The 27156-nt window shown below is 37.8% G+C and overlaps 2 protein-coding genes across 2 annotated transcripts in view; both read left to right on the top strand.

The window, feature by feature from the left end:
- LOC306875127 (protein mono-ADP-ribosyltransferase PARP4-like) overlaps positions 1-9747 on the top strand; it is a 54959-nt gene extending 45212 nt beyond the window's left edge. The window contains exons 35-39 of the mRNA XM_079425540.1: positions 1206-1436; positions 1543-1646; positions 1735-1837; positions 8693-8825; positions 8909-9747. Of these exons, the coding sequence (XP_079281666.1) occupies positions 1206-1436; positions 1543-1646; positions 1735-1837; positions 8693-8825; positions 8909-9110 (773 nt within the window). The 3' untranslated portion in view covers positions 9111-9747. The remainder of the gene's footprint in view (positions 1-1205; positions 1437-1542; positions 1647-1734; positions 1838-8692; positions 8826-8908) is intronic.
- Positions 9748-10796: 1049 nt separating this feature from the next.
- LOC306875137 (nuclear GTPase SLIP-GC-like) overlaps positions 10797-27156 on the top strand; it is a 29521-nt gene continuing 13161 nt past the window's right edge. The window contains exons 1-15 of the mRNA XM_079425565.1: positions 10797-10896; positions 15712-15745; positions 15839-15928; positions 16027-16135; positions 16233-16461; positions 16819-17034; positions 17164-17358; positions 18012-18190; positions 18288-18324; positions 18498-18587; positions 18673-18763; positions 20126-20262; positions 20335-20511; positions 20622-20784; positions 20931-21054. Of these exons, the coding sequence (XP_079281691.1) occupies positions 15733-15745; positions 15839-15928; positions 16027-16135; positions 16233-16461; positions 16819-17034; positions 17164-17358; positions 18012-18190; positions 18288-18324; positions 18498-18587; positions 18673-18763; positions 20126-20262; positions 20335-20511; positions 20622-20633 (1575 nt within the window). The 5' untranslated portion in view covers positions 10797-10896; positions 15712-15732 and the 3' untranslated portion in view covers positions 20634-20784; positions 20931-21054. The remainder of the gene's footprint in view (positions 10897-15711; positions 15746-15838; positions 15929-16026; positions 16136-16232; positions 16462-16818; positions 17035-17163; positions 17359-18011; positions 18191-18287; positions 18325-18497; positions 18588-18672; positions 18764-20125; positions 20263-20334; positions 20512-20621; positions 20785-20930; positions 21055-27156) is intronic.

Raw genomic sequence — 27156 nt, 5'->3', positions numbered from 1 at the left:
GCTCTAAAGCACAGCTTGTTGCGTTTAAGCGGCAAAAATACACACAAAATTATGTTAAAAGGGCCATTCTGGCGAGTAAGCACTGTCGTGTTTTAACTCTTTAACAGTTGCGAAAGAGAAAAGTTTCCAAAACGAAATTCAGGTCCTGTGTTTAACAGAGTTAAATGATAATATTCAGTGATATAATACGTTCTCTTTGTGGAGTAACATCTGGCGCAGTTGCTGCGTGTACTTATTACTAAAACAGAGAAAGCAAACAATAGCATTAGTCATTAATTTTAGTTAATGCTATGATAATTTGAACAGATTTTTATTCTTATTGTAAAATAATGGAACATTAGGTCATGAATATTGTCTCAAAAGTCATGGAGAAGTCATGGAAAAGTCATGGAAATTTATTGGTAAAAATGTGTATGAACCCTGCAAAGAGCTCTTGGCGAAATTGATCCTGAGTCCCAGGCACTCCAAGTGACTGAGGAGGAGGGACCTGTGGGCTATTAGCTCAGACTCCGACTGCGCTAGAAAAGCTATTCGTCGAGGTAATTCAGGATATGGACTCCCATCTATCTCAGAGGGGAGAGGGTCTTCGAGATCAGCGAAGGGTAGATAGTTGTCGCTGAAGGAGAATTGATCTGATTTCCTATTGCCTGCTTATATAACCATTCTGGTGGGCTCTGGCAGGCTTTACCGCCATAGGCTCGTGCAGCACCATTGGTTTGTTTTTTATTCACTGCACAAACCAATGGCCGTGCAGTCACACTGCGTGATTGAAAAAGTCTTCAGTCCTCAGAGAAAAAGTAGTTTTTCCCCTTAGCGTCTAGCGACGCAGTACGAGTTCAGTATCAAAAGGGAACTACTTTTAAACAGAAAATGGCGCAATATTTACGTACATATTTACAGCTGGTCTATTCGGACGGGATTACCTGAGGTAATTTCTCCAGACCTTTTTTCAGAAGGTAAAAGTCACCGTAATCTTTACTGACATTGTTCATAATGATTATTGAGATGGTGCATTCAGACGGGACTGAAATCACTGAGAAGCTCTGGTGATAATTACTTTTACCCCACCTCTCCATGTAAAACTAATCCCATCCGGATAGGGCTTTACATTGATGAGGTTTCATCTGTGATCAGTGTTGAGATGCAGTAAAAGCAGCTTTCTGTTGTCTGATTTTTCTCCTCTTTCTATCCTTTCTCTGATGAAGCTACACACAGTGCTGCTTCCTCCCCGGCTCCCCCTCTTCCTGCTCCTTCTGTTCTCTTTGGTCGACCTACAGTTCCTGAGTTTGCTGTTGGCATGTCAAAAGCCGTTGCATTTGGTGGCACTACTGGTGTCCTGCAAAGGGCAGCTGAGCCTGAACAGTTCTCTGCTTTCTCAGATTTTAGCTTTGGAGCATCTAAGCAACAACAAAAACACCCTGTGTTTTCTGCACCTGGTAAGTTGACTCACATTGATGAGTTTCTATATCTGATCAATGTTCAAATAGATTAAAAAACATTTGTAAAACTTATATATAATTTCTTATTATGCTGGAACCAAAGGCTTTCCTATGGCCAGAGGACGCATAGGTCTGTCGCTTCCAGGAAAACTAATAAGCAGACCAAACACAATGGCCTGGAATGAGCTGTTTGAACTTCAACATGAGGTGTTTACACATGATTTAATTCACTAGATTTTATTCAGTATGTAAATGTGTGGGGGAATATGAACATATGCGTTGTGTTTTGATATAGGATGGATACTGGGAGTGCACTGACGGGCTGAGCAGCTTCCTTAACCTGGACGTTGACTTTTTTGCAAATGTCTTCCTTAAGGAGAAGGGCATCCGTTCCTTTGGTAAGAAGATTTTTTTAAATGTCTGTTGCTGGTCTTGTCCATTTTGCATCTTATTCTCAGCAAGAACTGCCCATTTAGACAGTTGTTCATATGTACCATTTACACTGTAAAAAATGATTCACTATATTTGTTTCAAAATATTACAAGCAATATTAATAATTAAATTAACACATTAGAATTAATTAGAATTAATCAAATGAGATGTTTACATTAACCATTCAAAATGAGTAAAATATCATGAAAAAATTAAGTAAAATTTAAACAAAAATATTGGTTTCATTGGACAAAAAAACCCACTATGCTAATGAAAACTATATTATGCACGCCAGGCCAGTAGTTGGCGATCAAGAAACACCCTGCAAAAACGGTCCGTGTACGTTTTGATAGTTTGTTTTCCAATTTGAAACGAAATAAGCAGAAACGAGAAAACGGCACCTTTATTCGTTTTTTCGTTTTTTTTAAAAAAAAACGAAAAAACGAGATTTCGGCTTGATTTTTCGTTTTTTAGTTCAGAGGCATAAAACGAATAAATGACTTCCAAATTCGTTTCCACATGTGGGCGGTCCTGAGACGCCCCCTTCCGCCGATTGGTCAAGCAAATCTGAGCATGTGACGTCATCAGTAGTCGCTCAGGTCTGTTCAACAAAATAATAGTCCTCTAACGTTACTATGGCTACCGATTCTTAAACTGTACAGGGCAGGTCCTGTTGGGCTTTCCTCTGTGCAACTTTACGCGTTTCACAGAAATCTTTACATCAGAAATATTAAATATTAGTCTGCCACCAGCCCGTTTTATTTAGCTGTGCAGAGTTAAATCTGTGTGGTGAAGCTGCGCTAGACAGCGCCGAGCGAGAGAGGATCACTGACCAGTGTTCAGTCAGCAGTCAGAACTTGGGTACCTATGATGGTCAAATACATTTTTACTGAAAATGACCCGCGAGTATGATTGACAGGACGATAGCGGAGGCAATTAAAAGCACAATATAACTTCTGTTAACAAAAACATAATTTTTTTTTTAATATAAGTGGCTTTGTCTTTGTTTTAATCAAATAATTGTGAACCACAAACCGAGCCTTCGTTTTAAAGGGCGATTTCCAAATATATTTTATTTATTTGTTATAATATGGGTATTTTATGTCACCCGTCTTATTAGTTTGATTATAGTAGGCTATACGGGAGTTTTTTATTGTACTATTTTACTGTTGTTTTTTAATTAACAATATATCATAACAACTTATAAAGATCAAAATCTACAGAAGAGATTAACAAATAACATTGGTGTTGTCATAAGTTAACTAATCAATGGGAAAATGTCCTCACCGGCACAACCCTATTCTTAATGTTGGCTACATGTTACAGATTTAATGTTGAGCACATAATGTTAAAGGCTTCTTAAATACCATTACACTCGGTTGAAGAGTCAAGAAGGTTGTTAAATCTACTGTAGATTTCAATCTGTCATTAGTTGGTGACCCGGTGTAATTATAATAGCATAAATAAAAACAAATACACGTAATAGGCTTTGTATGCCAATAGGCAAAACACATCTGCTTTTCCTCTAGATCACTTTACTATGGAAGCCTATGGAAGCCCGTTTCCGCCAATGAATAAAAAATAAAACAAGGTAATTGCGACTTTTTATCTCACAATTCGGACTTTTTTTCTCGCAATTCTGACTTTATAACTCGCAATTCTGAGATATAAACTCGCAATTCTGACTTTATAACTCGCAATTCTGACTTTATAACTCGCAATTCTGACTTTATAACTCGCAATTCTGACTTTATAACTCGCAATTCTGAGATATAAACTCGCAATTCTGACTATTTTTCTCACAATTGCGAGTTTATATCTCACAACTCTGACTTTCTCGCACCATAGCAAACCACTCTCCGTGTAAGGCTTTTGGACGCGGTTGGACAGTAGCCTATACCGCCGGGCTTTCAGACACAACATTCTTCATTTCTTTATAGTTCTGAGTTTGAGGCAGCTTCTATCGCGTTATTTTAATAACAGCTGTCAAGTCAAAAACTTATTATTGTAACACTATTATTGATAGATCATCGGCAGCTTTATTTCCAGAAATCCCTTTATGTGCTGGTACAGCAGAATCCGACTGTCCTTCGAGAGCATAATACTTCATTCATACTTCATTTATAGCTACTGCAAAGTTTAGCATCAACCCAAATACACACGGTTCAGCTATAAATCTGAATAAAAAAAAAAAAAAAAAAAAAACAGTGTTTTTGAGCAGGGTTGGAACTAAATTCTGCAGGGCTGTGGTCCTCAAGCAACTGAATTTTGCACCCCTGAATTAGATTGCATTTATCTGGAATATAGGCTTCCTGTGTTTGGACATTTTCATAAACGTTTTCCTGAATATGCTTCTAAGATTTTACACTAGTTTACAGCCAGAACTGCAACCAGAACGAGACCAACTTATATTATTATTGTCTATAGCAACGATAATTTAATCACATAAGTATATTATATAGGCCTAGTCTATATGAAGAGTTCAGATGCAAAAGCCATAAGTGCCATCTGAAATGTTCTTCTAAAATGAGCATTTTTCTCAGGTACAGGTTCTTTTCATTGTCATTAAAGTAAAATAACTGAATATAAACGAAAAATACTAATTTTAGAAGAAAATTGCAGATGGCATTTAAGCTTTTGCATATGAATTCTTCATATATAATTGACTAAATAATTTTCATTTATTTATAATTTATTTATAATTTTCATTGGGGATGTCTTGCTTGGTCGATATCTTACAACATTAAATACAGGAGATAAGATAATTCTATAGCAAGAACATAGAGATGAAAGCGCGCTTTATGCGAGAGTGAAGGAAATCCACCTGTGTGCATTCATATATATCCACTCTCGTGTTACAATAATACGCGCTTTACTTGACAGCTGTTATTAAAATAACGTGATAGAAGCTGCCTCAAACTCAGAACTATAAAGAAATGAAGAATGTTGTGTCTGAAAGCCCGGCGGTAGTGTCCAACCGCGAGCGCAAAACACAGAAATAAAGAATAATGAGTCATTTTTATGTTTGTTCAAAAATCATATTCGGACGCAACATTCATCCAGTTCAATATATAGTTCAGCTATAGCAAATTGAACAAAGTACTGCAAAGCCTTACACGGAGAGTGGTTTGCTATGGTGCGAGAAAGTCAGAGTTGTGAGATATAAACTCGCAATTGTGAGAAAAAAAGTCAGAATTGCGAGTTTATATCTCAGAATTGCGAGTTATAAAGTCAGAATTGCGAGTTTATATCTCAGAATTGCGAGTTTATATCTCAGAATTGCGAGTTATAAAGTCAGAATTGCGAGTTTATATCTCAGAATTGCGAGTTATAAAGTCAGAATTGCGAGTTATAAAGTCAGAATTGCGAGTTATAAAGTCAGAATTGCGAGTTATAAAGTCAGAATTGCGAGTTATAAAGTCAGAATTGCGAGTTATAAAGTCAGAATTGCGAGTTATAAAGTCAGAATTGCGAGTTTATATCTCAGAATTGCGAGTTATAAAGTCAGAATTGCGAGTTATAAAGTCAGAATTGCGAGTTATAAAGTCAGAATTGCGAGTTATAAAGTCAGAATTGCGAGTTTATATCTCAGAATTGCGAGTTATAAAGTCAGAATTGCGAGTTATAAAGTCAGAATTGCGAGTTTATATCTCAGAATTGCGAGTTATAAAGTCAGAATTGCGAGTTCTAAAGTCAGAATTGCGAGTTCTAAAGTCAGAATTGCGAGTTATAAAGTCAGAATTGCGAGTTATAAAGTCAGAATTGCGAGAAAAAAAGTCCGAATTGTGAGATAAAAAGTCGCAATTACCTTGTTTTATTTTTTATTCATTGGCGGAAACGGGCTTCCATAGGCTTCCATAGTAAAGTGATCTAGAGGAAAAGCAGATGTGTTTTGCCTATTGGCATACAAAGCCTATTACGTGTATTTGTTTTTATTTATGCTATTATAATTACACCGGGTCACCAACTAATGACAGATTGAAATCTACAGTAGATTTAACAACCTTCTTGACTCTTCAACCGAGTGTAATGGTATTTAAGAAGCCTTTAACATTATATGCTCAACATTAAATCTGTAACATGTAGCCAACATTAAGAATAGGGTTGTGCCGGTGAGGACATTTTCCCATTGATTAGTTAACTTATGACAACACCAATGTTATTTGTTAATCTCTTCTGTAGATTTTGATCTTTATAAGTTGTTATGATATATTGTTAATTAAAAAACAACAGTAAAATAGTACAATAAAAAACTCCCGTATAGCCTACTATAATCAAACTAATAAGACGGGTGACATAAAATACCCATATTATAACAAATAAATAAAATATATTTGGAAATCGCCCTTTAAAACGAAGGCTCGGTTTGTGGTTCACAATTATTTGATTAAAACAAAGACAAAGCCACTTATATTAAAAAAAAAATTATGTTTTTGTTAACAGAAGTTATATTGTGCTTTTAATTGCCTCCGCTATCGTCCTGTCAATCATACTCGCGGGTCATTTTCAGTAAAAATGTATTTCACCATCATAGGTACCCAAGTTCTGACTGCTGACTGAACACTGGTCAGTGATCCTCTCTCGCTCGGCGCTGTCTAGCGCAGCTTCACCACACAGATTTAACTCTGCACAGCTAAATAAAACGGGCTGGTGGCAGACTAATATTTAATATTTCTGATGTAAAGATTTCTGTGAAACGCGTAAAGTTGCACAGAGGAAAGCCCAACTGGACCTGCCCTGTACAGTTTAAGAATCGGTAGCCATAGTAACGTTAGAGGACTATTATTTTGTTGAACAGACCTGAGCGACTACTGATGACGTCACATGCTCAGATTTGCTTGACCAATCGGCGGAAGGGGGCGTCTAAGGACCGCCCACATGTGGAAACGAATTTGGAAGTCATTTATTCGTTTTATGCCTCTGAACTAAAAAACGAAAAATCAAGCCGAAATCTCGTTTTTTCGTTTTTTTTTAAAAAACGAAAAAACGAATAAAGGTGCCGTTTTCTCGTTTCTGCTTATTTCGTTTCAAATTGGAAAACAAACTATCAAAACGTACACGGACCAAAAACATTATAAGCATGCACATGACGTCGACTTTTTCACAAATTCACGTTTTTGTTGTTTACTAGGAGATGATACAGGCATTGTGTTCAAAAGCTTGTTTTCAGGCCCCCAAAACAGTTATTGAAGACACCTGATGTTAACAAACAGAATCGCTGAAGGAGAAAATCTTAATTTTTATGTCACCATTACAGTGGTCAGTGTTTGCAGTAGTTGGGTTTTTGACTCTTAACTTTTTAACAATAAGTCTATTTTTTGGTTGCTTTAACTGAGTTATATCAGCTAAACAAGCCCAGAAAAAAAGAGATCAGGTGTTGTTGGTTATGTTTTGACATCAAAGGCATTTGACCTGAATCTTTGAATAGAGTGTACCTTGTCAATTACAGCTGTTGTGTGCACAGTATAAGGTCTGGAATTATCAGCATAATCATAACAGTTCTAAAAGCTCTCCTGATTATTAAAAAAAGCCAAAAAAAGCTCATTTTCACAGAAATCAAGAATCACCGTAAGAACCTCAACAACGGTGACCATCAAAACGCATGCAGTGCATTCTGGGTGCCACCAATCAAAACTCATCCATGGCTCCCATCATGCATTGCAGCATGAATAAATTATGAGCTGAATTGTCTTGTATTTATTCTTACTCTTTTCTTTTATTTTTGCTGTTTGTATGTGACTTTTTAGTAGCTTGTTTTGTGATGCTCAGAGTTGATCTGACTATGGTGTTTGTCACCGTTATTGTGATTCATACGCTGGTTCTTGATATCAGTGTGCCTAAAAAAAGAAAAAGAAATGCCTCTCCAAATTATTTAATCAGAACAATTAAGAAACTATTTGGATTATACTGAAAATGCAGGTCTTCTGTAAAATCACAGGGCTGCTATAATGAAAATAAGTCCAACTCAGTGATTAGTCTCTAAATGAGGTCAGTAACACAGGTCATATAATGGTCGCGTTAACAATAACCTAAACCAACTGATGGTCTTTTCTCTCAGCTTGTCTAGCTGCAAAATTACTGTTACAGCAGCCAAACAAAGCTTATTGTTAAAGAGTCAAGAGCACAACTAAAGTAAACACTGACCACTATAATGGTGACATAAAAATTAAGATTTTCTCGTTCAGCGATTCTGTTTGTTAACATCAGGTGTCTTCAATAACTCTGTTTTGGGGGCCTGAAAACACACGCTTTTGAACACAATGCCTGTATCATCTCCAAGTAAACAACAAAAAAGTTGATGTCATGTGTATGCGTATTACATTTTTGCGAGTTGTTTCTTGATCGCCAACTACTGGCCTGGCATGCGTATAGTATGCTTTAGCAGAGTGTTTCAAGTTTTGTTTTTTTCCAATAAAACCAATATTTTTGTTTAAATTTTACTTAATTTTTTCATGCTATTTTACTCATTTTGAATGGTTAAGTGTAAGCATCTCATTTGATTAATTCTAATGTATTAATTTAATTATTAATATTGTGTGTAATATTTTGAAACACTTTTATTGAGTAAATATAGTGAATCATTTTTTACAGTGTAGGTGCCGTATGTACCTTGTGAACACAACTGTTTCCAGACAGACTGAGAAAAACCTGTCTTTACTGTGTAACACCAGCCAATCATTGTAGAGCTTGATAGACCGAGGAAGTGCTTTTCAGTTTAAAGTGCAATATGCATCAGGCTAAATCTGAATATGGTTTCAAATAATCTTTATTTTTCAGACACAGTCAGAATCAGTTAATCTGTTGCATGTTTTGTGTTTCAGGTGTGAAGGCTCATGCTGAAATTCTGCGGCTGGTGGCGACTCTGCTGGTGCTGCAGCTGATCCGGGTGAAGAAGCTGGAAGAGGGACGGCTGCTCGAGTCTCTCCTCCGACTAAAAGAGTCCCAGGAGCCCAGGTACCAGCACACGTCCTCATGTGGTGTAGTGATTGTGTTTTTAGATCTTGTGTTTTTAGATCTTCTGTGCTCTTCTCCATCAGACCGATGTACTGGGAGGCAGTGAAGAGGGCCGTGGCCTGGGCCTGCCGGACAGACAGACAGTATCCGTGTGTGTGCAGCAGGCTGGAGATCGGCCGGGATTGGGAATCATCTACACGTCAACTACTGGGCTGTGATTCTCCACACCCATATTCCCCACTCAAACCTGTTCTGGAGAGACGTATGGATGTATCAGTCATGTAGAAACTGGAGTCGCAGCTTGTAGAGCTATAAAGTGCCCTCAAAACTGTATTAAAATGTCCGAATTTTATTGCATTAGGAAGGAAATATTAAAACAAGTGCCCTTTTCTTGATAGCTTTTCCCCCCAAAACTAGACATTAGTTCAATCACTTGTGACTGATTTTTAGTGAATGTATGTACTCATTTCTTCATGTCCTAGTAGAGCAACAAACAGCTGTAGTTCATCACATTAACTATGATTATGATGCAGTGCAATGATGGGCCGAAACTTGAAGCTGTATCGCACATTCATCAGCCTGGAAATGTCCTTTTTAACTTCAGAAATCACCGTAAGAGATGAGTGAAGTACAAAGATATGCATTAAAATCCTGTCCGTAAACTCTCTCTCGTCACATTATTATCTGGGGATAGGAGGCTTAATAAATTAGTAAACCTTAACATACCTAGACACAAATAAATACAAAAACAAATTAGAAAATGAATTCCAATATAGAATACAATATATGTTGTTTTAGCATTTAAAATCATATTGTGAAATATTGTCTTGTTAATGTGTGTGCGCTGTCTTTTTTAAAATAAATGAAAAGAACTCAAATAAAATACATGTATTGTTCCAGTAAACAATAACATCTTAAGGACAAACACAGTCACAGTCTTTTGTTCTGTGTAATACACACACACAGGTGCTTCAAACTAGATATGTTGATAGACTTTCTTTGGAAAAACAAATCCTAAATCATGGGATGATTATTAGAAGAATCAATATATCTCTTCTCTGTCCCATAAATGATCCTCTTAAGACCCTGCGGCCTCATATGAGCACATTCAGGGCTTTTCAGAGATACCAAATGATTGGATGTTTCACCGTAACCACTTTCTCTCCTTGGTCTTCAAAAATGTCTGAAGTTAATTTAGTGGAAATATGAAATGATAATATTTAGTAATTATCATTTAAATTTGAAGCTGGTAAGGTGTTTTATTTCATCTGATTTAATCTAGGGCTGAGACTGGAAGTCAGATGTAGTTGTGTTTCAGTGTTTCACTTTCCTTCAGTGGTTGTGCTTGTTAAGAGGGTGTTCATCACTAATGCTCAATTATCAAATTCAGTCCAACACTGCTTTAGTGTTATTTTAAGACTAAAGTTATACTAATGTTTTGAAAAGATGATGTAAATGTTAGGATGAATCATTTATGAAGTGATATTAATTGATCATTCTTATGATGTTGATAGAATTGCTATGTTCTCATATTTTAGGGAGAAAATGTTTAGAAACTAAAATGTTCTAGAAAAAATGTTCTAGAAACAAAGTGATGTTCTTGTCAACCTCATGAGAATGTTCCCTGTTAGCTCAGAAGGATGTTCAAGAATGTTGTTCTTAGAATGTTTTCTCCCATTATTATAACCTTCTACAAACAACATGTAAATAACATTCTTGTCTAACCATTTGAGAACATTATTAAAGACCAGATCACTTTGAACACACATTCTATTAACATTACTGGAGGAATGTTTGTTTAGAACCTTGAGAGAACGTTAGCCAATGTTCTGAGAATGTTCCCTGTTAGCTGAGATGGAGTTGTCTGTTTATATACTGCTGGTGCGGAGGAAGGAGGGGAATGCCAACGTCATAAACTGCAAAGAGAAAATTCAGTACTTATTTACTCCAGGTGTCAAGCTGTGATTGGTCAGAGCTAATAGTTATGCATGAATGATGTGGCGTTAGTCTTCGCTGATGCTCTCATTTCTGATGAAGAAACAAACTCATCAACATCTTGGATTGTCTGAGGGTGAGTACATTTTCAGACTTCAAACTTTTGGGTGAACTATTCCTTTAAATGTATTAAAACTTGGAGATGCACACAGAAATTGTTTTTGAATGCATTTTAATAGACCTCAATCCTTTACCTTCACCACATTTTGCCTACAGGGTAAGCAGACAAAGAACACAGTTTGCTTCACATCATGTACTTTTCTTCATGCTTTTTCCCCCCTGAAATCTGTACCTACTTTTTGGAGGTCTAAAGTTAACGATAACAGGTTAACAGGTTGATAGCAATAATAATTTTGTGAGATATGAAGACAAATAAAACTCACTAAGTTTGAAAACCAGTTAATGATTTTTTTTATGGTTATGTTAGCTATGCTGTATCTGTAATAAAAATAAATAAATATAGGCTATGTAAGATTAAAAAAATAAAAATGTATGTTTGATAAGGAAAATCTGTTTACGCAAAGAGCAGGGACACTACTATGGTTTCTGTGGCCGTTTCTCAATATGCGTACTTGTCTGTACTTGTGTTCTTGTGGACTTGTGAAACGTCATCAGTCGCTGCCCAAGTACTGTTCCAATTCAAAGTTCACATCTAGCCAAGTCCAGTTCAAATCCCCGGATGTGTTCTTGATCCGCCCCTTTTACCGAGGATGCATCGAGAGGTGACTTGTGCGGACTTGATACGGGCCATAACCCAGAATTCAGTTCGTCCTCCCGTCCTCGAGAGTTCGTTCTTCTGAGTCGAACTTGGCAAGTCCAAACTCGAAAGGACGGAAGTCCAGACTCTGCGAACTTGGTATTGAGAAACGGCCTGTGTTTCCCTTATCAGACACAGCTGGTTCAACTCATCAGCTCGTTAGTAGAGAACGCAAGACCTGAACTGGGTGTGTCTGACGAGGGAGGCATACTAAATGTGCAGGGCAGGGTAGGTATTATTCTGGTAACCTGAACTGGGTGTGTCTGACAAGGGAGGCATACTAAGGCCGTTTCTCAATATGCGTACTTGTCTGTACTTGTGTTCTTGTGGACTTGTGAAACGTTATCAGTCGCTGCCCAAGTACTGTTCCAATTCAAAGTTCACATCTAGCCAAGTCCAGTTCAAATCCCCGGATGTGTTCTTGATCCGCCCCTTTTACCGAGGATGCATCGAGAGGTGACTTGTGCGGACTTGATACGGGCCATAACCCAGAATTCAGTTCGTCCTCCCGTCCTCGAGAGTTCGTTCTTCTGAGTCGAACTTGGCAAGTCCAAACTCGAACGGACGGAAGTCCAGACTCTGCGAACTTGGTATTGAGAAACGGCTAAATGTGCAGGGCAGGGTAGGTATTATTCTGGTAACCTGAACTGGGTGTGTCTGACAAGGGAGGCATACTAAATGTGCAGGTATTATTCTGGTAACCACAGTTGCAAGAATTCCTAAAGGATAACTGGATAAAGGTGTATGAATATGAAATATAAATGATTATCCATTTCTGATTTAACAAAGCAGCATGTCAACAGTGGCATACATAAAGTTGGTTAAAGAAATCTTGTGCTCAGTGTATATTTTCCCCCTCCAGGATTTTTCATCCATCCCTGAATGGCTAGCCAAGGTATAAAAACTTCTCAGATAAAAAAAAAAAAAAAGAGATCTTTTTCTTTTTTTTAACAAACTTTGCTTTAAAGTCAAGAGAGACTTTGTAGAGAGACTACAAATATAATGAATGGAATGAATTAGTGGAATGAATCATAAATCATCTGACTCGAGTACAGTCACTGCTGACAACAGGCAAGTAAAATCAGATTATGTTGCCACTACAGTAAATAATCACTTCGTAGCTTAGGAAGTCTGCGCACATTTCCTTTATTTAATGCATTAAATTATCCTCCTGAATAAAGTAGCCTATGACAATACATCTCTTTTGTTAATCCTTTTGATCTTTTATTTTTAAAAAATATATTTTTTTATTGAAGTTAAAAAAAGGTGGAAATCTGATAATAAAATAAATCTCTCTCTCTCTCTCTCTCTATAATACACAATAACCAGGTTTCCATCCAAGGATTTTTTTTGTGGAAAAATATTTAGCGCTTTAAAATATTTACGATATAGCTTATGGAAATGCCAATTATCGATTCAATTTCTCATGTGTCCACAATCTTTTTCCGTTTAACTTTAGCACATAAATTCCATATCGAAACTTCAAATGTCGCAAAAATTTGTTCGGAAACAGTTTTTGTCGCGAAAAGGGGCTTTAACACAAATAAATGTGGAGTCACATGACATAATTAGCCTATAGGCAGCGTCCGTGTTCATGGTGTTGCTCTCGTTAAAGCACCGTTTCCCTGTAGTTCAAAAGCTCATTAAATCATATTCATATTATTCAATTGTATCTAAAATTATTTTACACATGGTAAGAAAAAGACGAGTTACCTCTCAAACATACTTATCTTAATTTGGTATTAGTAGGCTAGCCTACCTTTTACATGATTATTAATGTTTTTTTACAGTGCACTGTTCAGTTTAAATAGCCTGTAGTCCGTGCCTTTCAGCTTGACCACCATAACCCCGTCATATTATGTCAAGCACATTTTGTTTTACATGAACGTGAAGTACAATTTAAATTAATTAGTTTTGGCTTGTCAGCTTCTTACATTTTTATTCTTGCTTTGTTCTGAGTTCTTTCTACCGTTAAATTTGTTGTGGAGTGAGGGGAAATAAAATATATTTGTTTCATGTTTCTTCAATATTTTTGGCTGACTGTATTTTATTATGACATGAACAGGCTATGCTTAACTGCGCACGAGGCGCGATCGCTTGTGTGTTTTTGGTGTTTTTATTTCCTTGTAAAAGTGGAAACAACTTGCACTAGCCTACTCCTTCATTTGTGGTCATATAAGAGTAAGACATTATTCAAAACTATTCAGAATATTTACTTTATTTGTGTACATTCACAATAAAAAACAAAACGTACTTTTGTGAAATAAAGGAAAACTGCCGCTTTCTCAAGAGTGCATCACAAAAATGAACCAACATTCTGCATATAGGCTAAGTGTTGCAGTTTTTTTCCTTGTTTTGTTCATTCATTAATTATTTAGAAAAATATATTTAGCATATGGGCCTGTTTCTTTTATATATAATAGCTTGTGTTTTTCTCCGTTGGCAGAAGCGCTGCAGGTGCGTGAATCCTCACCTTCATGTCGTTTATGCTGCTTTTTGCGAGTATAAAATGAATCCCTGGAAAACAAATTTAGGTGTTTGTAATGGGTCAAGCTATCAATTTAAATTTAATTTAATTGTAATTTAACATAATCTTGTCGGTTAACGGTTAATATGGCTTAACGACCGTCGGTTAGGAGAAATAAAATAACCGGAATGAACATTCATATTTCCTATAAACGTTAATCAGAAAAATTATAATAATACAACTGCAACTGTTTATGATCATTGTTTGATTATCAACAGTGGCCTATCGATCTAGTCTATAACAAAATACAAAACAAAAAAAAACACTTAATAAAAATTATTTTATGTAGGCCTATACAATATAGGCTTTTTTTGTTTGTTTCAAATGGATGAAGAACAGCTAGCCTAGCCTATAATTTACGCAAAAGGATAAATGATGTATGGAAACAGCTCAAGGGCAACATTTTTTTGCGACACACCAAAACTTATGCGACAATTGGTTTTTTTAGGGATGACGTCACGACGCACACCATTTTATCGGTAAAAGGATGGAAACAGGCTGTAGACAGCTAATTTCGCAAAGTTTTTTTTTAACGCATATCTCTTTGTCGATAACAAAACAGTGCAAAATCTGGATGGAAACTTGATTACTGACTGAAATGAATGGTACCCTTTTAGTCAAGGGGTTTTTTTTGTACTTTTTGCAACCTACTTTTGCCAAGATAACAAGTCTAAGTCTTCTATAATGTGAGCAGTGTCTGAATTGTTGAAATACAAACATACAAAAGCAGTCTCTGTGTGCCAAAAGACCTGAATGATGCCCCCTTGTATGTTGTTTTTGTGCTGGTACCTTGGCTGGTTTAGGCCTGTCATGGGTAAATCAATATGACAAAACCACCAGTAGGTTGTGGCAAGTGCCTGTTTTAATAAATGATTAATTGAATTCTTCAATCTTTTTTTTTTTTTTTTCAATACGGCTGATTAAATTCAAGTTGAAGCAACTGGTTTCTTCAAAAACATTAATTCAGGAGTGATACACCACAGTATTGTTCTGAGATACATAAATGTTCTGCTGTTGCTTTGTTTAGAGCCGTTTCATTTGCAAAACAGAACATAAGACAAATGTCTTTTTTTTTGTGGGATGCCATCCTGCTCTTTGGCATACTCCCACCATAGGATCTGGGAACGTATTTAACTGAACGGAATGTTCCCCTGGGGCCATTTTCCTGGTTGCATTTTTTTTTTTGACCAAAACAAAATATACAGCAATATAAGCAGTATAAGCAGTATACAGAAATGTACATAAAACATGCCAGGGTGTACAAACCATTGATTCCTTCCTCAAAAACTGTATATTCGTGAAAACTATTACAAGTCTGTATTATTATTATTATTATTATTATTAACAATGTTCTCCAAACTGGTAGTCCTTAGTCTCCTCAAGAAAATGAATGACACATTTTGTTTTCCTTCTAATGCAATTACCATATCCTCCCAAAAATCCTCATACATGTATACACAACAGATGGACAATAGACTCCTTTTCCAGGGAACAAAAATCACAGGAATAATCATTATCCAAATAAATGTCAGTCCTTCTGAAAAAAATCTAAAACATGTTTTTTTGTTGTTGTTTTTTTCCTGAAATGTGTTCTTTCTTTGTCCAAGGTCAAAACCACTGATTCCACAATGGCTAGCTATGGTATGTAATTTTTTTATATTCAAAACTTCATTGATTTGTTATGGCTTTACAAGTTATCACTCCGTAAGTATTTGTTTTTTAATTCTCTAATAGGTCCTAAAAGAAGGCATGTTGATGATGAATCATCTGTTTCACAAAACAGTGCCTCTGTAAGTACTGGTGCAGAATCATCACTGACAACAGGTAAGTCCATTCAATAATTCAAACCAGTTATCTTAACATTTATCATACAGTGTATTTTAAATATCACCTTTAATTAACCGTTTCCTTCCACTGGACAGATATGGCCATCATGGTGCAAACAAAGCAAATAATGGAAGATGTCAATATTAAGATTCAAACCGTAAAAAACATTGACCAGCCCATGACTACATTAAAAACCTACATAGTGTAAGTGTTTACTTAGACACTGTGTGGAATATGTCCATAACTTGCTTTTCTTTTTCTGACAAGCATGCATCCTCTGTTTCATCTGTATAATGCACAGAGATGTCATTTCAAAGATGGATCAGGTAGATAACAACAGTAGGAAAGCAACAATAGGGATATTTGGAAAATCAGGAAATGGAAAGAGCTCCCTAATAAATGCAGTCCTGGGAGAAGAGGAGCTACTTCCACCTGGTAGTCTAGGTGCCTGTACAGCTGTTGTTACTCAGGTGGAAGCCAATCTGGATGACTCCAACTACACCGCAGAGATCGAACTCTACTCTAAAGAGGTTTCAGTATTATCTATAGTATTACAGTAGTATTTCTTCAGTATTATATTCTTACCATGATTTTTTTAAAACTAAAACAATCAAATTGATGATTGGAGTTTTCACCCCAAAATGAAAATTGTCATAATTTACTTAAACGCATGTCATTCCAAACCCATAAGAAATTCGGAATCTTCGGAACACAAACATGTTTTTAATAAAACCGGAGAGATTTTTCTCCCTCCATTCAAAGTCTCTTCAGAAAATTGAAGTAAATTGAACTTATAGTTCAGGGTTAATGATGCAAGATGCACAACCAAAGTAGCATGCTCCTGGTTTCTACTTCTAAATTCTTTTGGATGCTTTGTGTATTTGCAGGAATGGGACAAACTGCTCCAAGTTCTTTTCAGAGTTTTGTCAGATGATAGTGAGGATAGGGATGATGAAATGTTCGAAACCGCTAAAGAAAAGATCACTGCACTGTATGGAGAAGATGCAGATAAGAAAAAATTAGAAGAACTTAAAAAAGATGAGAAATTTTCTGAAATCAGCAACCTTTTGTCCACCGGTCCCAAATTCATCTCAAAAAGTGAAGTATGTTTTAGCAACCTAAATAAGTCTAGTTTTCAAAATATTTACTTATTAATAATTCCTAGTAAATGTAAACATGACATTCAGAATTTGTAATGAAATCATATTTAAAACATTTCTTTTTTTCAACAGAGATTTGACTTTGCCAATGAAGTTGCATGTTACATACAATATTGTGTGGCAAGTCCCGGTGGCTGGTACTGGCCACTTGTAAAGAATGTAAAAATCAAGATTCCAAACTGTGATGAACGTTTGAAGCACATTGTCCTTCTTGATCTACCTGGGACTGGAGACTGCAATAAGACTAGAGAAGACATGTGGAAATCTGTAAATACTACACTCTTTTAAACAACTGCCCCCCTAGTTAACATCCTTTTTAACAGTAGAATATGCATGCTTATTGATAATGTACAATAATACATAATAATACGGGGAAGTTGTGGCCTAATGGTTAGAGAGTTGGACTCGTGATCCAAAGGTTGTGGGTTCGAGTCTTGGGCCGGCAGGGATTGTAGGTGGGGGGAGTGAATGTCCAGCGCTCTCTCCACCCTCAATACCACGACTGAGGTGCCCTTGAGCAAGACACCGAACCCCCAACTGCTCCCCGGGCGCCGCAGCATAAATGCTGCCCACTGCTCCGGGTGTGTGTTCACGGTGTGTGTGTGTTCACTGCTGTGTGTGTGTGTGTTCACTGCTGTGTGTGTGTGTGTGTGTTCACTGCTGTGTGTGTGTGTGTGTGTGTGTTCACTGCTGTGTGTGTGTGTGTTCACTGCTGTGTGTGTGTGTGTGTGTTCACTGCTGTGTGTGTGTGTGTTCACTGCTGTGTGTGTGCAGGTTGGATGGGTTAAATGCAGAGCACGAATTCCGAGTATGGGTCACCATACTTGGCTGAATGTCACTTCACTTTTAATTTACTATACTAGTGCAAGTGTAAGAGTTATCCTTGTGTAATGATTTTTTTTATATTTCTAATCCCACAGAAACTAAGAGAGTGCTCTTCTGTGTGGATTGTAAGTGATATAAATCGAGCAATCACTGACAAAGACCCCTGGGGGATATTAAAGCACTGCGTTCAAGACTTGGGACCAGGAGGAGAATGCCAAAACATTAACTTCATCTGTACAAAGACAGATGAGATCAATCCAGGACCCTATATGAGGTTAGAACTATAATTTATTACACAATAAGATCATAAGTGCTTTGACTTAATGAAACATTATTTCAGTTTCATATATTAATATTTATTTTTTATTCAGAAGTTCACGGCTGACTAAAGATGAAATAGGAAACAAGGTTTGGTCAATTTCAATGAAGCTACATTTTCTAGCTATAGTTGTTTAATTCTCAAATCTTTGCTTTTATGTCTGTTGTCACATAAATACAATTCTAAGATGTTGTGTATGCTGTGACAAAATCTCTGTATTTTTATACTATATCATTATAACTTTTTATGACTTATTTTTCAGGATCAGACAGCAGTGTGCATACTTCACAGAAACAAAAGCACTAAGGAATTAGTAAAAAAAAAAATTGAAAGTTTGAATCCTGGATTCAAAGTAATAGCTTTGTTACTATTATTATTATTATTATTTTATTTATTTTTATTTTTTGTATGTGACCCTCATTATCATTATTTTAAAGAAACTGATGGAGAAATTCAGCACTGAAGTTTTTACTGTAAGCTCCAAGGAATTTTTCAAGCAAAGTTTAAATTTGGAAACCACTGCAACAGGTAATGTATTACCAAAAGAAATGAGAAGTGTGGTTGCTTTGCCATTACTGTAATGAAGTGCTTCTCAACCCTGTTCCTGAAACCTCCTCGACACTGCACATTTTGAATGAATGCTTTTCAAACAGAAGGCTTCATCCTAGTAAGGCTACATGTCTCATGTAGCACCTTCTCAAGCTCTGTCCAAGACCATCTTAATTTGAAGGATCCATAGAAAGCAGACGTGGTATTTCATCCCTCATTTAGCGTATTTTGAAGGATATATTAAGGGTGTCCTTTGTGTCGTCCAACTGACTACAATCCTTTGCACACTTTCAAAATCACGAAAAAATAATTGGCAGAAATCTTCTGTGCTATTTCCAGGGGCCAAAACCTTTGACATATCCACAAAAAATTACCAGACTCTCTCATTCTATTGTTTAAAGGAACACTCCACATTTTTTGGAAATAGGCTCATTTTACAACTCCCCTAGAGTTTAACAGTTGAGTTTTACCGTTTTTGAATCCATTCAGCCGATCTCCGGGTCTCGCGGTAGCACTTTTAGCTTAGCTTAGCATAGATCATTGAATTGGATTAGGCCATTAGCATCTCGCTCTAATATGACCAACGAGTTTTGATAATTTTCCTATTTAAAGCTTGACTCTTCTTTAGTTACATCTGTAGACTCTTCGTTACATTACATTGTGCACTCATGGTACCGCAGCAAAGTTCCTTGATTTTTACGCCGGAATGAGCATATAGTTCCTAGCCGTATTAGCCTAGAAAATCGTTTTCCGTCGGTCTAAGTACATGATGTAACTACAGACGAGTCAAGCTTTAAATAGGAAAATTATCAAAACTCTTTGGTCATTTTCGATCTATGCTAAGCTACGCAAAAAGTGCTACTGCCAGACCTGGAGATTGGCTGAATGGATTCAAAAATGTTAAAACGCGACTGTATAACTCTAGTGGAGTTGTAAAATGAGCCTATTTCCAAAAAAAGTGGAGTGTTCCTTTAATGCTGAAGAGGACTCTAAAAGAAGGCAGTCTCACTGGAATGAAATCTTCCATTTGAGGAGCAACATTTGGCTCTGATCAAAAATAAGTGAATCAGGTCAGCAGCTCATGGGTACACTGAAAAATAAAATCTGATTTCACTCAAAAATTGCTAGTAAATTCACACACACACACAAATAAATAAAAAATACAAAGACATCACAAGTAACAGATGGGATTAAACATTACACTTTCTTGTAAAAGAAAAAGAAAAATAATCTGTGGAGACTTCAAGACCTGTAATTTTGTTGTTTCAGGCAAAAGTGCCTGTTGACCTGTTGTTTCAGGTAAAAGTGCATTGTTTAATACATTTTGAAAATGGTCTGTAGAAATACCAAAGTTGCAGGAAGTTCTGAAGAGTACTAACAGGAGGATTAATCAAGAAATTACTAGAGATTATGTCAGTGATGCAAAGGGAGTGCTGTCCTTGATCCAGATTTTCTCACCGAATACAAACGAAGAAATGGTACGAATCAGAATTTCCAGTATATTTTAAAAAAGTATTATTCTCTAATATTATTCTCTAATGTATTTTAAGGTTGAGACAAAGGCCAGAGTCCACGATGAGCTGGTAAACAATCTAAAGGATGCACTGTCAGAGTTGGACCGTCAGTTTGTCAAAATGTATGAGAATCTGGACAAGTGTCTCACTGAGGGTGTACAAAATTCACTGAGATTATGTGTTTCTACTGCACAGAAAGAACTGATAGAACCTGTAAGTATGATTCAGTTGGTGTCAGACTGCATGTAATCACATTTGACACTCTTGTTTAGTTTTTTTACTGGATTATGCAACTGTTGTATCTGTTTTTTGTTACAACTCAGGATGACATATAGATAATAGAGGATTTCATAAAATACTTAAAGCTCTATGCAAGAATGAAGGACACTATTGGTCAAAAAACTGGTGTATGATCCTAGATCTCAACGAGTGTTTGGCCACACACATGCAAGAAAGCATTAATGAGGAATTTAATCTAATTTTTCCGTGAGTCCCGATTATTATTCTTTCTTTGTACTGAATATCTTTTTTATTTAATTTTTTACTTTTTTTACTTATGTTTAATTCTGGGAATGATCCATTGGATATTTATATTTCCAGTACTAATACTCAACATTTTTCTTTTGGTCTAGTGTTAATGGCAAAACAGGGAAATCATTGCAAGAACACCTTGATAAAGTCAGTATCATCCAAAGTGACAATACATGCTGCAGATCGTCTATGCTATATCACATTCAGAACTTCATCAAAACACGGGTAACTTCAGTTATTCTGCACATATCTTTATTTACTGCCATTATTAAAATCAATTCAAACTTTAAAAAATTGTGTTGTTTGCTACACATAAATAAGTGTAAGGTGTAAGATCATCTCACAAATGCCTTGTTAATTCAAAATCAAACTATTTTAAACATGAATTTGAGACTGTAGTTCAGAAAAGAGATTTATATACTGTTTTGTCGTCAAGAAGCTCTGTTTTGATATCGTTCTCCGCGTGTGTGCATGTTTATGTGGTTTATGAGGACACAAATGTGTATAATGACATGGGTATGACAGAGGTATTACAATATGAAGGTGGTTTATGAGGACACTGCCTATGTCCCCGTAATTCAAAAGGCTTAAAAAACATACTAAATGGTGTTTTTTTGAAAATCTAAAAATGCACAAAGTCTCCTGTGAGGACTAAGTTTAGGTGTAGGGTTGATGTAGGGCAATAGCACACACAGCTTGTTCAGTATAAAAACCATTACGCCTATGGAGAGTCCCCATAAACCACAAAAACCAACATGTGTGTGTGTGTGTGTGAGCGAGAGAGAGAGAGAGAGGGGGAAATGTTTTACTCTCTTGATTGCTTAAAAGTCTATTCATTTATATATATTTAAAGCTGCAGTACGTAACTTTTTTGGGGTAAAAATTATCCAAAATCAATATTTGAGAAAGTACATAACCAGCCAGTGTTCAAAACTATCACCTTACTTTAGCCCGATTCACAATGGTTAGTTTTATAATAACATTTTCTAATTTGAGTGGTACGGGCAGGTTTTCGCGGGAGATTTGAGCATGGCACTGTGTCATTACGTCATGTCTGTAAACATAAAGAAGTTGTCCCGGCTAGTAGACTATCGCACGTGCGGATCCTGCAGGTGGCGCATCGTTTATAGCCTTATCTCACAGCAGCTGGAATAATTAAATGCATCATTTTGATGGCAGATTGTGTTTGATTGTGTTTATGAAACACGTGAATTAAATTAAATCATATTCCAGTTTTAAACATGCTTCTGATTACAGATTGCCTGGGATTACACAATTTTTGTATTTTAAAGAAAACCTGTTCGAAGGGAGAATAATTTGCTTTTTGGGTTAAACGAATTTCTTAATATGAAATTTGAATGGTATGACAATTAGAGATTAGACTGTACAGAAATTGAAATCTACACACTAATACACACTATATTCATAGTCACGCAATGCTGATGTTGTTAACATTAATAATTTGAGAATAAAGTATAACAATAATAATACACTGAACAAAATGATAAGCGCAACACTTTTGTTTTTGCCCCCATTTTTCATGAGCTGAACTCAGAGATCTAAGACTTTTTCTATGTACACAAAAGGCCTATGTCTCTCAAATATTGTTCACAAATCTGTCTAAATCTGTGTTAGTGAGCACTTCTCCTTCGCCAAGATAATCCATCCACCTCACAGGTGTGGCATATCAAGATATCAAGATGCTGATTAGACAGCATGATTATTGCACAGGTATGGCAAGCCGTTTTGACTTTTATTCCTTCTCAGGATATGAATTCTTGATATCAACAATTAAATTTTTACTAGTTAAAATGTTAATTCTTGATTTCAGGAATTACATTTCTACTAGTAACAATGGCTATTTTTGATATCAGCAATTGCATTTCCACTAGGAACAATGATAATTTTTGATATCAACAATTCAATTTTCACTAGTTAAAATGCTAATTCTTGATATCAAGAATTAAATTGTTGATATCAGTAATTGTATTTTCACTAGTTAAATGTCACCATAGGCTGCCATTCAAAATCAATTGTTGATATCAAGAATTAATTTATTACTAGTTTTAAGTCCAATTTCACATATCAGAAATACAATTCTTACTAGTAAAAATGTCTATTCTTGATATCAAGAATTAAATAGTTGATATCAACAATTTAATTCTTGATAACAACAATTTAGTTCTTGATATCAACAATTTAGTTCTTGATATCAACAATTTAATTGTCACTGGTGACAATGTTCATTTCTGATATCAAGAATTAAATAGTTGATATCAACAATTTAATTCTTGATAACAACAATTTAGTTCTTGATATCAACAATTTAGTTCTTGATATCAACAATTTAATTGTCACTGGTGACAATGTTCATTTCTGATATCAAGAATTAAATTGTTGATATCAGAAATTACCCTCCCAATTGTTGATATCAGAAATACATTTTCAGATATCAGAAATGAACATTGTCACTAGTGACAATTAAATTGTTGATATCAAGAATTAAATTGTTGATATCAACCATTTAATTCTTGATATCAAGAATTAATATTTTAACTAGTAAAAATTGTATTGTTGATATCAAGAATTCATATCCTGAGAAGGAATAAAAGTCAAAACGGCTTGCCATAGCCCAGGTGTGCCTTAGGCTGGCCATAATAAAAGGCCACTCTAAAATGTGCAGTTTTATCGCACAGCACAATGCCTGTGCAATAAAACTGCGACAGATGTCGCAAGTTTTGAGGGAGCGTGCAATTGGCATGCTGACTGCAGGAATGTCCACCAGAGCTGTTGCCCATGAATTGAATGTTCATTTCTCCATAAGCCGTCTCTAAAGGCGTTTCAGAGAAATTTGGCAGTACATTCAACCGGCCTCACAACCGCAGACCATGTGTAACCACACCAGCCCAGGACCTCCACATCCAGCATCTTCACCTCCAAGATCATCTGAGACCAGCCACCCAGACAGCAGCTGCAACAATCGGTTTGCATAACCAAAGAATTTCTGCACAAACTGTCAGAAACCGTCTCAGGGAAGCTCATCTGCATGCTCGTCGTCCTCATCGGAGTCTTGACCTGACTGCAATTCGTCGTCTAACCGACTTGAGTGGGCAAATGTTCACATTCGATGGCTTCTGGCACTTTGGAGAGGTGTTCTCTTCACGGATGAATCCCGGTTTTCACTGTATAGGGCAGATGGCAGGCAGCATGTATGGTATTGTGTGGGTGAGCGGTTTGCTGATGTCAACATTGTAGATCGAGTGGTCCATGGTGGCGGTGGGGTTATGGTATGGGCAGGCGTATGAAAACATCCCAGTTCTTGCATGGCCAGCATACTCACCAGACATGTCACCCATTGAGCATGTTTGGGATGCTCTGGATCAAATTCAAATTTTATTTGTCACATACATATACATACATAGTACGACATGTAGTGCAATGTATTGTACGACTGTCCAACAAATTGTCCAACAAAATTAAGAAAAACCTCAAGTTTACAAAAATACAAATAGAAAAATATATTTTTCTTATATATATATATATATATACTATTCTATATATATATAGAGAGAGAAATAAACTAGCAATAAAATAAAATAACAAATAGATATGAGAATAAAAATAGATATGAAGAATAAAAATAGAATATGATTCTAAATAGATTCTATAAAAGTAAAGTGTATGTCAGTGATAAAGTGTCCGTGTGCTGTGCAGTACAGTAAGTGTATAAGTGAGTAATTAGTGCAGATTGTATTTGAAGTGTGCAAAGTGGAAGTGTGGGGTGATGTGCTTAGAGTGGAGAGAGTTTAAGACTCCGAATGGCCTGCGGGAAGACGCTCCTCCTCATTCTCTCTGTGTTCGCCTTCATGGAGCGGAAGCGTCTCCCTGAACGCAGCAGAGAAAAGAGTCCATTGTTGGGATGGCTGAGGTCCTTCACTATCTTCCTGGCCCTGGTCAGGCACCGCTTGCTGTAGATGTCCTGCAGGTCAGGGAGCTCGGTGTGAATGGTACGTTCCGCTGAACGCACCACCCTCTGGAGGGCTCGTGGAAGGTATCAGGAAGTGATGCTGCCCGTCAGGACGCTCTCGATGGTGCAGGTTTAAAAAGTCTTAAGCACCCGAGAGGGAAGTCTAAAGTCCCTTAAGCGTCTCAGATGGTACAGACGCTGCCTGGCCTTCTTCACCAGGGTGCTGGTATGACAGGACCAAGTCAAGTCCTGCGTGATGTGAACACCCAGGTATCTGAAGCTGTCCACTCTCTCCACTGGAGTCCCGTTGATCGTGATCGGCTGGTATGACCGCTCCTGCTTCGTACTGAAGTCCACTATCAGCTCCTTAGTTTTGCTGATGTTCAGGTGTAGACTATTCACCTGGCACCAACTCTCCAGCTTCTTAATCTCCTGTATGTAGGCCGTCTCGTCGTTGTCTGAGATCAGGCCCAACACAACAGTGTCATCAGCAAACTTGATGATGGTGGTGGAGTTGGAAGTGGCCACACAGTCATAAGTGTACAGTGAGTACAGCAGGGGGCTCAGAACACAACCTTGAGGGGCTCCAGTGCTTAGGGTGATGGAGGATGAGGTGTGTTTACCCATCCGTACGGCTTGCTGTCTGTCCTTCAGGATGCTGGAGATCCATTGGCACAAGTGTGTGCTGAGACCAAGGACCTCCAACTTGGAGGTGAGTGTGGAGGGAATTATGGTGTTAAACGCTGAACTGTAGTCCACAAACAGCATTTTTACATAATTCCCTTTTCTGCAGTCCAGGTGACTTGTTGTGGTGTGGAGGAGGTGTGAGATGGCATCCTCCGTGGAGCGGTTATGCCTGTATGCAAACTGTAGTGGATCCAGTGTGTCTGGTAGTGATGCAATGATGAAGTCTCTGACCAGTCTCTCAAAGCACTTCATCACCACTGATGTGAGGGCTACAGGGCGATAGTCGTTTAGGCAGGTGGGCTGGGGTTTCTTGGGGACAGGAACAATGGTGGACTGCTTAAAGCATGAGGGGACTATGAACTGTTCCAGGGAGAGGTTGAAGATCTCAGTGAACACCGGTGCTAGCTGGTCAGCGCAGGCCTTCAGAACCCAACCTGTGATGCCATCTGGTCCTGCTGCCTTCCTGATGTTCACTCCCCTGAATGCCCTCCTCACGTCATGCTCCGTGATGGTGAACACGTTGTCCTCACCGGCTTCCTCAGCGTGCATGCAGTTAGCACTGCTAGCGCTGCTAGCGTGATTAGCTGCAGCCTCGAAGCGAGCATAAAAAGTGTTCAGCTCGTCAGCCAGAGAAGCGTCCGCATTCCCCGATCTGGAGGGTGGTGTTTTATAGTCCGTGATGGTTCTAAGTCCCTGCCACAGGCTCCTAGAGCCGCCATGTTGGAATTGCGACTCTAGTTTCCTCCCATAGCGCTGCTTCGCCTCCTTCACGGCTCTGCACGCGCTGTAAGATGCAGCCTTGTAATCATCCATGTTCCCGGTGATGAGCCCTGTGTTGTAGGCAGCGGAGCGGGATCTCAGGGCGTCGCGGATGGTTTTATCCACCCACGGCTTCTGGTTGGGAAACGTCCTGATGATGGTTTTCTGCACCGTATCATCCATTAGTTTCTCTATAAATCCCACAACCGCTTCCGTAAATAAGCTGACGTCATCAGAGCTGCGCCGGAACATGTCCCAGTCTGCGTCATCTAGCGCGTCCTGCAGAGCGGCCACCGATTGGTCCGTCCAGCGTTGGACCTCCCTCTGCACCGGGGCTTGCTGTTTCAGCCTCTGTTTGTAAACAGGCATGAGGAAGATGGCGGCGTGGTCCGATTTCCCAAACGGTGGTTGTGACTGTGCCTTGTAGCTGTTCTTGTATGGGGTGTAACAGTGATCTAATGTCCTTTCGCCCCTGGTGGGGCAGCCAATGTGCTGATGGAAGTTCGGCAGTGCACGCTTGAGGTTGGCACTGTTGAAATCTCCCAAAACAATGAATGCGGCGTCCCGGTGCTGTGTCTGGTGAAGGTGTAGTGTTTCATGTAAATCCCATATCGCAGTGTCCGTGTCCGCTTGAGGTGGAATATAAAAGGCACTGACGATGACCGAGCTAAATTCCAGAGGGAGATAAAAAGGGCGACATTTGATGGTCAGAAGTTCAAGATTCGGTGTGCAGGAGCGTGAGAGGGGAACAATGCTCGCGCTGTCGCACCAGTGTTTGTTCACCATCAGACATACTCCACCTCCCCTAGTCTTCCCCGAGTCCAGCGTTCTGTCCATGCGGTAAACCGAGAAGAACTCGGCCGGCTGGATGGCGTGGTCTGGTACCGCTGGGTTCAGCCATGTCTCGGTGAAGC

Source organism: Barbus barbus, assembly GCF_936440315.1.
Source record: "Barbus barbus genome assembly, chromosome: 9".
NCBI classification, from domain to species: Eukaryota; Metazoa; Chordata; class Actinopteri; order Cypriniformes; family Cyprinidae; genus Barbus; species Barbus barbus.
This window is presented reverse-complemented; position numbering and strand designations above follow the sequence as displayed.